The 14,707-nt window shown below is 36.5% G+C and overlaps 1 protein-coding gene across 1 annotated transcript; it reads left to right on the plus strand.

Annotated features, from left to right (window-relative positions):
• Nucleotides 1-672: 672 nt before the first annotated feature.
• LOC107574066 (interferon-induced very large GTPase 1-like) lies at nucleotides 673-5,509 on the plus strand. The gene is given in 1 exon segment (XM_016260538.1): nucleotides 673-5,509. A coding segment is annotated over 1 exon segment (4,809 nt). The 5' UTR covers nucleotides 673-700.
• Nucleotides 5,510-14,707: the final 9,198 nt, after the last annotated feature.

The raw sequence follows: 14,707 nt of genomic DNA on the forward strand, positions 1-14,707 counted from the left end.
GAGGATGTGAGAAAAACGCTCCCGGAAACCCTAAGCTTGTGCCAGACTTCGGCCTTGTTTTCTCCATTCATCAAGTTCCTCTGACGCAAACTCGTTCTTTTCATCAACCAACTTCAGCAAATATCCACGTGAGCCTTCAGATTGTATCAAGCCTTTCTTTCAGACAGATGAGACATGCAAGTATCCAAACTTAGTCTTATTAATTGATACATTAGGTATCATTTGCCACAATCTGTAAGAACCTGCCTACTGTGTCATCACCAGTGCTTTGCTGCATTTTTCCAATTTTCCAGCCAAACAAAATTTAATTACTACTTTTAATTTCTGCTGTTAGAGCATTGACTTGTTTAGTGGAAGAGGTTATAAAATTTTTTACTTTATCAGTTACCAAATATATATTTTTTTAATCTTTACAATTAAGTTTGTATCTTTATCAACTCCATATTATCGTATAAGTCCAATATATTTTTGCTGAAAAGTGTTTGTCATCTCCTCTTTGCTGCCATCGTATTACTCCTAACTAGGTTAGGAGACCTCTCCAGCTCTCTTAAATAATTTAGGAGCTGAAACCTCTTTTAACACTTAGGAACCTTTATGAATCACTCTCATTCTAAAGTCTAGGAATAAGAGTAAAATTACGTCATTCTTAGAATTTTGACACACTTAAGACTAAACTTTTACTTTGTGTGGCTTTATACATATGGCCCCAGATAACATTCATGTTGTTTTGTCTATTAAACAGAAAGAAAACAAGGATGTTGGTACAGCAGAAGTCAAATCCGATCAAGATAAAATACATCATCTATTTCACAAACTTAGTCTTGAAGGCAGGCGCCACAATAAACTGAGAGCTGCAGATGTTCTTCAGATAACTGAACATTCATTACAGTCTCATGAGTCTTGTGTTGAAGAGGAGCTGGTTCAGACTTTCCTACAAAAAATACTGATGATGGACTACAGAGCAAGATACATCAGTGTTAAAGAGACAAATGAACAGGATCAACAAAGAGATGCTGACTCGTCTGAAGATGAGGGTGATTTTTTTGAACATGTTCTTCACAACACTTTGTCAAACACAGTAACAAGTCAATCTGAGCGAATTCACCCGATGGATGTTCAGATGGCCGTGTTTCATTGTGCTGATGGTTTCTTGAAGCAGCTGATGGTGACTAAACTGTCCCAGTGTCAGTATGCTCTGCCTCTGCTTGTTCCTGATCCATTCACACAACAGATTGAGTTTCCTCTCTGGACATTCAGACAAATCAACAAGAGCTGGAAGATGAGAAACAATGATAACGAGATCATCAGTCAAACCCAGCCGATCTACAATACACAAACTCCAATGGTGTTTTTCTTCAGGTTTGGTTCTGTGTCTTCATCCAAGTCTCAGCTGATGAACAGTCTGATCAATGAGAAACACAACACGTTCTTCCACAGGAACTGCCCAGGCAGCAGCAGAACCAGGGTCCTGATGGATGGAGTGGTGGAGATTGCCTGGTTCTGCCCCTCTGGGAAAAACACAGATAAATTCACTGACTGTGTTGCGTTCTGTAATCTACACGGTGATGCAGGAGACCATGAGAAACAGCTGCAGATCCTCACTGAAATGGCCTCAGTCAATGTTATTCTTTTGCCACAACTGGACAAGAATGACAGAAGTGCAGCAATGATGAATAACCTGTTTGGAAACAAAAAGCCACTCATTTGTCTTCTTACTGAGGATCAATCAACTGTAATGAAGATGAAGAAAAGAAAATTCAAAATCGGTCTGAAATACAGAAATCAGTCGGATGTATCTAAAGAACTCATAAAAACTATAAATGATTGTCTCTCAGAATCATCTTCCACTTTCAGACTTGAAGATGTGTCCAAACACTCAGACATCAGAGTAGATGAGGAAGATGATGATGACTGCAGGAGAGGAAGAGCAGCAGCACAGCAGATTATGAATTCACTGAAGAAGAAACATCTGACAGAAATCAAAGAATCATTTATGCCTCATCAGGGAAAACTGTGGCATCAGTGGAGTCAGAAGAACAAAGAACTACATCGACCTCAAGGAGAAGAAATAAAAATGGAAATAAGTAAAATAAAAATAAAAATGAATGAAATCCGTGAAAAACAGCATGAATCTGACATGAGTGAGTTTATGATGCTCTTTAATAAAGAAATGAACTTACATAATGAACATGAAAAGATGTTTTTCCTCAAATGGCTCAGAATCCTGTTGGATGAACATACATCAAGTGACCTTTCTTCTCTTCTTCACAAATATGATGAAACATGGTCAGCAGTTTTGAAACTAAAAGACAGCAGTAATAAATCTGAACAACATAAAGCTAAACAAACTGAACTTGAGAAGATATCTGAGGAGCTTCAAGCTGCAACCTTTGGTGTGGAGCACATCATGAGGGAGATCGGTCAGATCTATGAATCATGTTCATCTGTGAAGAAGAACAAGAAAGACCTGCAGATTCACTTCTCTTCTCTCTCGAGTCTTGCAGCAGAGATGATGATTTCTGGATTTCCACTGGAGCTGATGGATGGAGATGCTGCTCATGTTCCTCTGGTGTGGATCTCTGCTGTTCTAGATGAACTCATCCAGAAACTGGAAGACCAGAGAGTCTTTGTGCTGTCAGTTTTAGGGATTCAGAGCTCTGGGAAATCCACCATGCTGAATGCCATGTTTGGACTGCAATTTGCTGTCAGTGCTGGCAGATGCACCAGAGGAGCTTTCATGCAGCTGGTCAGAGTCTCAGACGAGATGAAAACACAGATGAACAGTGAGTCAGACGAGATGAAAACACAGATGAAGATTGACTATATTCTGGTTGTTGATACTGAGGGTCTTCGTGCTCTAGAACTGTCTGGAAGATCTACAAGAGATCATGACAATGAATTGGCTACATTTGTTGTTGGAATTGGAAATCTGACCTTGATAAACATCTTTGGAGAAAACCCATCTGAGATGCAAGACATTCTTCAGATCGTTGTTCAGGCCTTCATGAGGATGAAGAAGGTAAATTTGACTCCCAGCTGTGTGTTTGTGCATCAGAATGTTTCAGACGTCACCGCTGGAGAGAAAAACATGGAGGGGAGGAGACGACTGCAGGAGACACTGGATGAGATGACAAAACTTGCTGCTAAAGATGAAGTCTGTGATGCTGAATGTTTCAGTGATGTCATTAGATTTGATGTTCAAAATGATGTGAAGTATTTTGCTCAGCTCTGGGAGGGCAGCCCACCAATGGCACCACCAAACCCAAACTACTGTGAGAACATTCAAGAACTAAAGGAATCTATTCTTTCTCATGCCGCAAAATCACATGGAATTATGCTGAAAGACTTAACAGTCCGTATTGAAGATCTTTGGGAGGTTTTACTGAGTGAACGATTCGTCTTCAGCTTCAGGAATTCTCTGGAGATTTCAGCCTACAGGAAACTGGAGACCGAATACAGCAAATGGTCCTGGAGTCTTCGCAGTGCCATGATGGAGACTGAGAACAAACTACACAACAAAATTGAAAATGAAGTAATGTATGAGGTTGAGGAAATTTATCTTCAAACAGAACTGAAGAAGACAAGTGAAGAAGTCGAAAAATCAATGTCAGAATTCTTTGAGAAAGACAAAGATAAAGATATACTGATTCAGTGGAAAACATCATTTAAAATCAAAATCAAAGATGTTCAGGTAAACATTGTGAGGGACACAAAGAAGAAACTAAATGAGGTTCTTCAGCAGCGAGTCTTGAAGAAAAAGATTGATGCTCAGAGGACACATCGTGAAGACACTCTCTATGAAAAGAGCAAAGAACTTGCCTTAAAGCTCAAATATAAAACGAATGATAAAGATACATTGAAGAAAGAGTTTGATTCCTTTTGGGAACAGTGGATGATGAAGATCATCACAGACACCCCTCCAATCAAAGACATTGACATAATGAGAGATGTGAGAGAGATCCTCAGGGACGTCTATGGAAGTGTTTCTGTAGATCACTGGAGGGAGAGCAGTGAGTACAACACTATTGTCACTGTGAGTTATTCTGAATATGTACAGTTAAAAAAATCCAGTGCATTTGTTAAAAATGTTGTCAGATCAGCTAAAGAGGTGCTTGGTTTTGATCCTCTGTCTAATGAGGATAAAACCCAAATAAAATCATTTGTCACAGATGTTGTTCGGCAGACAGACGAAGAGATTAAGTCATTTAACATTTCAAAGGTGGGCTACAACAAAAGCTTAATTCAACAACTCACAGGTTACATCAAGGCAAGAGTTGTAGAACATGAGGAAGGACGAATTAAATATGTGTTCAAGAATGAATTCTTCATGGATTTGGTTCTTTCCATCTGTGAGAGAGCAAACAAGATGATCAATGAGCAACACAGGAGGTTTAGAGAAGCCAATGATCCTGTCCTATACGTTGAGAAAAAGAGAGAAGAGTACTATAGTATTTTCCAGAAGTACTGTGATGGAGCAACATCAGCTGCCATTTTTGGTGAGATCATCTGTCAGAAACTTAAAGAGCCAATTGAGCAGAGTCTCTACAAGAAAACTGCTAGAGAGCTGGCAAATTAAATGAGAACAGAATGTGCATCACTGAAAGGAAACCGATCAAATCTGGAGAAGCACATCCTGGAGACACTGGCAGAAGAGGAGGATTTTAACAAATACATGAACTACATCCATAATCCCAGAGATCACTTCAAGAATTTCATTACAGAAGAAGTCAGTCGGTACATCACTGATAAGTTCAGTGTCAGTGTTTTACCCAAGATGAAGGAGAACATTGAACTCCTGCAGCAGAAGATCATGAAAGCAGCACATGTTCAAGTGAAGAGGGGAGATGCGGGTTTGTGGTTGAAGAGTTTCACACAGCAGCTCTCAGATGAGCTGATCTTCTCTGAAAAAGACCTCAGTGGAGTCAAACATGATGATGTTGATTTCAAACTCCTAGAAGATGTGATGAGAAATGAACTTCCTGAGATAATGTCTGTCAGTAATTTCAACACAAATACTTTTAATGAAAAACTGGACTTAAAGGTTAGACCAGATGAGCTTCTGTTTTCTCATTTCTGTCAGTGCTGTTGGGTTCAGTGTCCATTCTGTGGAGCCTTCTGCACCAGCATCATAGAAAACCATCCTGGAGATCACAGTGTTCCTTTCCACAGAGTGAATGGAATTAAAGGATGGACTTACTATCAAACAGATGATCTCTGTACTGATTTTTGCACAACTTTAGTGACAAGTGGAAAACAATTTGGGTTTTCAGATAAGTGGTTTCCTTGCAATGACTACAGAAGTGCAGGAGGAGATTATGCAAAGTGGGACATCATCCCTGACCCTCATGGACTGCCGTACTGGAAGTGGTTTGTGTGCACATTCCAGAAAAACCTGGAAAATCGTTATAATAAAAAATTCAAGGGTTACGGTGAGATTCCACCTGAATGGAGAATGAACAAAAAACAAGATGCTATTCAGAGTTTGAAAAAATTTATTGTTACAAACTAATGGAACATATAAGACTTAAACCCCCTTTTATACCACTGATTCAAAGAATAATCTAAAATATAAACATACAATTCCCCCTACATTATAAGACTCCAAAGCTGTTTCTTAAATAAGGCACTTGTTTACAATATTTTCCATATAGTGAATAGAACATAGTACACTATAGAAAGGATAGTGAACAATTCAGACAGTATAAATATGCTTTTCCATTCTTAATTGCAAAGTTTCAAGAGAGCAATAGTACATTTGTTGTTTTTTCAAATTTGTATTCATTTTTACTCCTTTTATTTTTTTTTATCATTTTTTAAAATCATTCATTTATCCTTTAACAATTTTCCTAAATATGTAATTTAATCATATGTTTGTGTTATATCAAGCCATTTCTATGTATGCTTGTATCTTCAGAGTACAGACCTGAATTATTGAAAGATAAATTTAACATAATACAAATAATTTGATCTTTTCCTGTCACGTAGGCACTGTGTATACGATGTTTAGCTTTCTTCATGCATTTCAGAAGACTTCTTGCATTCTGCAGAGATCCAACTCCTCAGGCACATGCCACCACAAGCCATGATATAAAGTTAAGGAAAGAAAAAAAAAACAAGAGCAATACATGTCTTCCTTAGATGTAATGTTTGTTCTGTACATCGGCTTCGGAGAGAATACCATTATAATCTCCTTTGCGGTAGAAACTGCTTACATGTAGACTAGCCACATGGGAAAAGAGTAACCGTGAATACATTGAATTAAAAGTAAATACAGCTTTTGTGTCTTAATCAGCTTTTCCACGTACATACTGCTCCTTATAATCATAACATATACTTACCAATTGTTTCATTTCTGCAAATCAGTATTTGTAAATGAATGACTTGCTCTACCTGTTGCTTTGGTCTTCATCACCACCTGCTGGTGAGCGAATTAAACAGCTGATAGAGATTATGCATTTGTACTCTACTGCTGTAAAATATTATAGGCTGTAGTTTTAAACGGACTTAATACTGTGGAAGTGAAGTCTGGAAGGTGAATATGGATTATTGAATTTTTGATAATGAAAATGTGTATGAAATGTTTTGAATTGAAATATTCACAGCTTTAACTATTGAATTCTAGCCCCTAAAAAGGCAAGCCCTGTAAATAAAATGCATTAAAATGTAAGCACTGTTAAAGCAATGCGTTATTATTTGAGTTTCATATGCTGATTGTGGTTGTTCGTCTGAACAATAATGCAGTTCAAAATGTTTAGTGCACAACATATTTTCAACATTCCTCAGAATATCAAATGGCCACAACACTATTGGATCTCACGCAGTATTGCTGAATTCATGGTGCACAATGTAAATGTATTAACACATCACACTTGGTTAGACTTTAGATGAAATCAGAAAATCAGTCCACTTTATGTTGATCATGTTATTATCATCAATAAAGAGTCAAAATCACCTGTTCTAATTTTTTCATGGCTTCTTTTGACAAATTTCATAAATCAAGCACAAGCACGTAAAAGTGTCCAAAACACTAATCACCATAATCCAACCAAGCTATTATTTTTAATAAATCATAAACACCTAAATCTCTTGTTTGTAATAAGTGAAGCTTGTAATGCTGTTTTTGTTGTTTAATCCTCCTCTGCAGAGATCATGAGAGATTAAATATCTTGTGTTTTCAGTTATTTCTCTTTTCTCTGTTCTTGTTCTTTCCTTCAGCGATTCTGCTTGTTATCATCAGCTGTCTTCACTAATGCCCAATCATCACTCAATTAATTATTTAATTAACTGAAATAAAATAAAAATTCACTTGAAAGAATGTTTTAGGAACATCATACTAATCTTAAAAAAGAATGTTCCACAAACATTAAGACAAATTTATATTTTCACATTTCCATCACTGAAGTTGAATGTTTGGAAAAAAAAAAATTTAACCAAACATTTGTTAGCTGGGATGGACCTTCTTTCCACCATGGTGAAATTGCAAACTCCTGCCAAATGGTTGTTCCCCCTCATTTGAAATCAAGCTATTTTACCATGTTTGTACAAGTCAAGTGAAAGTGACGTAAGGCCAAGTATGGTGTCCCATACTCAGAATTTGTGCTCTGCATTTATCCCACTCAAGTGCACACAGAGCAGTGAGCAGTGAATACACACCATGAACACACATCCGGATCAGTGGGCAGTTTGTACTAATATAATAAGACAGTAGTGATAAAAGAACAAATTCAATATATAGTTCATTGATGATGTATACTATTTATAGACAAGCAGATGAACCCAGAATAAGAATCCAATGAGCAAAGTTTCACGTTGTGTTTTCCCATTGAAAACCATTATAAAGAATATTATTTGTCTTTCAAGAATGTGTCTTTTGCCAAGAATTTACATAATCATTGTATACTATCTAAATAAATGCACCCATTTAACATTTCTACTCAATATAAAGGAGCGTGTAATGATGGCAAAGCAGTTCAGCTGTCAGAAGAATCAGTCCTCAACCTGATGTGATCCCCTTTCATTGAGGAGTTGAGAAGTTTTCATTGAGGAACTCTTTCATTTCTCTGTTTACATTTCTCTTGTATGGAATTCAGTGCTGTATTGAGCTCCTATTTAAAGTGAAAATGTAGAGACCAGAGATGTCTGCAACATGAGAGGTATGTGATAATAGTACTGAGACATGTATATGTTTCTGGCAAAGTTTTAATATAATAATCTGTATTCACCTTAAATGATGAAAAGGTGTAAGGATGGGTTTTTACCAAAACTGAATTCAAGATTCCTATCCTGTAATAAAACAATACAATTCACTAATCTGAAGGGAGGATCTACGAGAAAGAGCACAGGACAACAGCTGGCCCAATCTCATCTCTTCCCCCCATGCTGAGTTCCTGACTCCTCACGCCCTCTCCTTCCCTCAGGTCTCGGTCAGTCATGCAAATTTCACAAATCTATTGTTTCAAGCTGTTTTATGTGTGCTCAATATAAATACTTCAGGTGTGACTGGTAAGGTGTTTTCACTCTCGCAGAAGAACAGGGAAGAATAAAGAAAACAAAATATGTTCCTCTGATGTGGGAGAAGCCCCAATAAAGATCATTGATAACCATTTGCTTTCATCCCCAAAACTAGGTGTGTGACTTTTTGGGCACGAGAAAAAGGTCCAAAAAAAGTTGCATACATTTTTTGGTGCTAAATGTTTATAGTCCTTTTGTTAGGTTTGGGGTATTTAAAGGGATTTGGCAAACCACTCAGGGAAGCATCTGTATTCAGAACTTCCCACACAGTTGCTGTGTCTCTATTGTCAGGTATGCTGACTTCTTGAAACTATTTTTTTTAATACTATGTGTTGTGGCAAACTGTTGGTTGCTCTTGCTCCGCCCTTCCTAACTAGAGTGCACAAGCCACAGTGCACTAGAATTCACTAGTGCATTCTGATGTTTTGCTGGACATTGTTGTCGGGGGAGCTGTGGCGCTGATCAAACGCTTCAGGACGCGCAGACGGGGGAAGCGAGTCGGAGTGGAGTCCGGTGGAATTCTTGTAGTGGGCTGTCTTATCAAGTGGGGGAGTTCTGCACATTGAAACTTTGTAAATGGTGAAACCACTTGACACTGTTTTGAACGGTATTTTATGCTAAACAGTTGTGTACAATGTATTTTTAATTAATTTTAATTGTTTAATCCTGCCTGGCAAACAAATGTGATTCTTAATTTAATCTGCATTATTCTTAAATCATTATTTCAAGTGGAGTCTGGTATTACCGCAAATCTGTGTTCAGACTAGATCATACAGAAGCCTCAATTAATGGAGCATGGGGCACATCATTTGAGACCTTTTCGATTTCTGACTATCACTGCCTTAGTAAGTTGCAGTTTTCGTGAATATACAAAAACTGTTTTGTTATGAGCAAGCAGAGCGAGGCCGACTTAAAAGTAGATATTCACCCTGCATCCTCTAAGATCAGATCTGATGAGTTTGTGTCCGTGAGGCTGCGACCGGCCAGTGTAAGTTCTCTGTGTGATACCTGGTCCCTAATGAACGAATAATTGAAAGTATGGGATACCCAGAATAATCAAAGATTTAAATTAAATCACAACTAATCTCATGATCAGCCGTTATATCGGAAACATTGTAAAATTAGAAGTAATTTACAATCGGAGTCAGAATAAAATTAGAAACCAAAATTGTATTAAATTAAGATGATTTTTGCAGAAGCGCAAGTAAAAGACCTCCACAATCATTATACCTTTGCCCACGCCATTGGATTCAGTCGTTGGGCCAAGTGGGTGGACCTTACAAAGTGGTGATGATCCCTCTGTGGTCACCCGTCTCCTGTTGGCGAGGGTCTTTTCAGCGCAACATTCAAAAGTGCTCCAGAAAGAGGTCTGAGCTGCTGTAATAAGTCAATTCTTAATTTCCTTTTTTAGAAGTGTTGAGGGAAAGCTTAGACACACCCTATATAGACACATTTGTAGAATGAGTCGGAATACTCATGTTAGACTGGAGACCGTAGAAATCCGGTGGGGCTCAAGAATTAGACGAAACCACATGAATTGACAAATTGCTGACATAATAGCAGCAGAGTAGATAAAGCATGAAGTCTCTTGAACCAAAATTAAGATCTCATAAGAGATGTAAATTTAAAATTGGAACAACATCATCCAAATTTTATTCTGGTACTCAACAAAGGGCTGGAAATTGCAACTGAAATTCTGATAACAACTTTCCTGTCACTGTTGCTTATTGGCTGTGTTGCCATATCTTTGCAACACAGGGAAAAGCAAATATTTATGTTCAAGGAAATTTGTTATTGGATTAACTAAAGATATAATTAAATTCTCACTAGAACCTTGTATGTGAAAGTGAAGTTGGGCAAGACGAAGTGCAATAAAATTAAAAATGGAAATCTAATCTGCCAAAAATTATGCTTCAGTCCCAGAGAACTACTGCTGCCATGCAGAAGTCCCAGTGATTGTAATTCAAAGAAGAAACCTTAAACTCAATCTAAAACTTGTAGTCAATCAGCTCAAAAGGGAAATATTTATGACTAATTATAACTGGTTATGATTAATAATAAATATTTAGATTATATCTTCGAATTAACTGTAGCAGAATCAATATTACAATTACTTGATCTCCATCCACCGAGCAGGCAATATAATTGATCAATTCAAGGAACGATTATTTTCCTGGCCAAGGAAGAATAAATTGTCGTCCTTTATGCAGTGCTAGCAGTAATTTAACAAATGTTCAAACATTCAATGACTTCGAATTGTGAGCAGCAAACAGAGACAATCAGTTGTGAATATAAGGGATTTAATAAATGAAACTATATCTAACATATAACTAAGCAAAACACACACGTATATATACAGAATGAAACGAAGTAAGGAAAAGAGAGAGGAAAGTAAATGAATGGCAGCATTTCACATCAATTTTAGACACAACCTTTGAGAAACATCAGAGAATCAAAAATCACCTTAAAAGGGGCTGAAACTTAAACACGCATCTATAAACGGTTACTTGCATTGGCTTCGATTGCTGAACAAGAGTCCTGATGAGGTAGACAACGGAGGTCTTTGATGAGTTCGTTAGGAGTGAGCTGGAAGTTTTACTTCTGGTTCTTCTGAAGAAGGAAAAGTCCACAGCGACTAAAGTTACTTGAAGATAAAAACTGCCGGAAAATAAAAACTCAAGAGGAAAGTCTTGAAAGTCTTGGAAAAGTGTTGTCTCAAACGAAGAGGGTTTCTGAGCAAAGATTATTTCGGGCTAATCACTTTTGAGGGTTCCTATTCTGGGTGGACTGGCCAATACCAGGCGTGAATTTTTGAGCAGGAGAAGTTTCCTTTGTTTCCCTTTATGGCTCATTTGCATGTTTTATGGCCGGTCTGGAATTTCTGCAGTTTTAACCCAAAATATAGTACAAATCGTATGATGCGTTTCACAATCACATACTGTACATCATTTAGGAATAAAGAGCAGATAATGTTGATACCAAGAAAGAGACCTTTAGAATTGATTAAACCAAAGATACATACATACACCTGAATATCAATGTTTAGGGCTTTAACTAATACAAATAACGAGTGGTAACTCAGCTAATCTAATAGGGAAACGTACAAACAACACATGCAATATACCAGATATATTTGTAGAGTATAATAGAGTAAAAGGTCTTTACGTGTGTGTGTGTGTGTTAGTTTGCTTGGTCAGCCAGGCCCATTGTGCCTGGCCCCGGGGGTCATTTACGTCTCTTTGGAATGTGTTTGAAACTCCAAATGAAGACGAGAGTGGTGAAACTGTTTAGCATCTCCTTGATAGTGTGGGGGAACCATTTGACATTTAGCACCCATATAAGTGTAACGTCTGTGACTAGGACTGTAATTTATATGCAAATGTCAAAAGCTAAAAGGGTCTCTTAAGCCATAAAACCCAAAGATCATGCATGATTCTACGCAGACGCTACAAACTGATGCACATAATAGCCATTGCTATGTCATTGAGAGGCTTGTAGCCAAGCCTGAGGCTTAAACCCATTCAGAGGGCATGCACAACTTCTCCAGCAGGGAGAATTAATCCAACAGCAATATCAATTAAATGTATTGAAAATCACTAAATAGTAGTAAAAACCTCTGATATCACAATATTTGGTTCAACAACACTGATCAAAGTTCACTCTTAATAAAAACAGCATATAGCTTGGTTTTTCTTTAGATTTGACAACAATTACTACACTCTTGTATGATTTTCAGTGTCTTTAATTAGACAGACAGACATGGAAAGACCATCTAAATCTAAAACAATATGGGTACTTTGCATTTGCTCTGGGTTTGCCGAACCCCTCAAAGCTTTCTCATATTTAAATAGATTCTCAAAAGAATGCATTTAGTGACATCTCAGCTCATAAACATAAGAAAATTGTGTCAAATTTCATATTGTAGTCACAAAAATCTTTAGATTGAGCAATGATTTGACCCATGCCTTCAGTATGTGCTTGCAGTTCATTGAATGTTCACAGCAGCAAAACATTGTTTCCAGTACGGCTTGTTGCTGTGCACACAAAGCACATGCCAGTACAGCTGTATTCACAGGGCCAAATCAAGAGTGTGCCTTCAAAAGATCAGTGAGATAACAAATAATTCTGAACAAGTTGCTCAGGAGGCCCTCAAGAGAACAGTAATACAATTATTTTAATTTAAACAATTTTTAATGTAATATAATTTATATTATTATAACCTTATGACACATTTTCTCATTTAAACAAAAGTTATTTGATATGTACCTACCATTAATTAGCTTAATCATTTACAAAACGCAAGAACTACACATGAAGCTTGTTTTTATATGAGCTTTTTGTTATTCATATCAGAATCTGCACTCTATTAAAAATATTAAATAACGTTAATATGTTAAGGTATTATGTGACATCAAGAGAAAAGGCAGAATTGAAATTAAAACATTTATATGCATGTTTTGTGGCTTACAGGTTTCCCCCCTGATTTTCTTGTAAAGATTCAATGTGAAAAATGCAGATTGAGAAGGAATTCCTTAACATGCATTTATCTTGTTACCGTTCACCCACTCCAGTACTGTTTTTTTTTTATTAAAAAAGTGCAGTAATGCTGAAAAACCTTTCAAATTGTATGTATTTTATTGAGATTAAATTAGTATTTGATTATGAAATAGTATTGTAAACTTAAAAAAAAATGAAAATAAATTAAATAAATGAATAAACCATAAAAGTCATGTGGGACAGTGAACATTTAACATACATGTATATAATTATATTATACTACAGTATGTATTCCTGTATTTGTTTTGTAAAAGGTTGATCTGTGAGAAGACATGACAACACTTTAATGTCTAAGTCTTATGTAGGCTATTTATTCATACACTTTTTATCCTACTTTTTTCAGATTATATAAAAACATTTGAACCCAATCATAACATATCTCTAACTTGACTTGTGAAAATAAAATTAAAACTGTTCTATTCTAGGAAACCTCTAGAAGGCAGAAAAAAAATCTCAGGAGTCAATCTCAGTAAGATATCATTTTAATGGTTACAAATTCTTAGTAATATGCAAACATAAATGTAAAATAAAAATGGTATGATCAATAAGTCATTAAAACATGTTTTAACATTACTTTAACTAATCAAAATAAGTTAAGCAATTCTTAACGTTTTAAAATAAGTTAAGCACCTTTTTAAGTCAGTTTAATTTAATTTAATTTATACTGAAATTACCTGTACAGCTAAGTTGACTACTTACAGTGGAGAAATTTCAACAGTGTTAGAGGTGCAATAACAAACCTTCTGAATGATAACCTAAAAAGCATCACAAAAATTAGCTTTGTGAGTTTTTTTGTTGTTTTTTTCTGGTAATGATTTCTGTAATGTCTAATAATTGGTGAGTGTATACTCAAAAGACAAGTATAAACCTATAGGAAAAAGAAGAAATCTTTACATCCCTTAAATGAGTTTGAAGACCATAGACTTATATACTCGGAGTGAAAAGGGGTAGCATTGTGGTATATCATTTTGACCTGTCACACCATACTGTATCTATAGGCCTATGTCAGCTGATCAATATGCCTTCTAAAATAGAAAGAAGAGGAGCTCAATATCACACTTTATTAAACGAGTCACTTTATTAAACATTTATAGTCAGTTATTATGAAAGAGTGGTAACATTTTGATAGTTTCAATATATTCAATTTTACTTGTCAGATTCAGTGACCCTAGCCAACTGCAATCAACCATTTCAAAGAAACAGTAGGAAATGTAGATCTCCAACGTCATTGGGTAATTCGAGGAACTAGTAATAAGAATAAAGATAAGATCTACATTTATCAGATAATCAGAATATGTTATACAAGAGCTAAAACATCTCATAAGGAAACCATTCTTAGTAGTAGACTAACACATTAGCAGACAACAGCAAAAATTAGACGACAAAGAATTAACTTGACGGAGCTCAAACTCAAACCACACGGCAGCAACAAACAGTTAGTCTTGAGGCATCAAACATGTTTTACAGCACTGCTCATCTCTGACGCTGATCATTCGGCTTCAACATCTGATCATTTGCTGAACAGCGACCCCTGGTCACAGTATTCACTAGGTCACCGATTTCGGCACAAATTTGGCCTCGCTGGTGACGGCACTGCCGCTGAAGACGCTGCATGGTATTTGGGCGCATCTGCCCTCCA

The sequence above is a fragment of the Sinocyclocheilus grahami genome, unplaced genomic scaffold (genome assembly GCF_001515645.1).
Source record: "Sinocyclocheilus grahami isolate Dianchi unplaced genomic scaffold, SAMN03320097.WGS_v1.1 scaffold2106.1, whole genome shotgun sequence".
Taxonomy (NCBI): domain Eukaryota; kingdom Metazoa; phylum Chordata; class Actinopteri; order Cypriniformes; family Cyprinidae; genus Sinocyclocheilus; species Sinocyclocheilus grahami.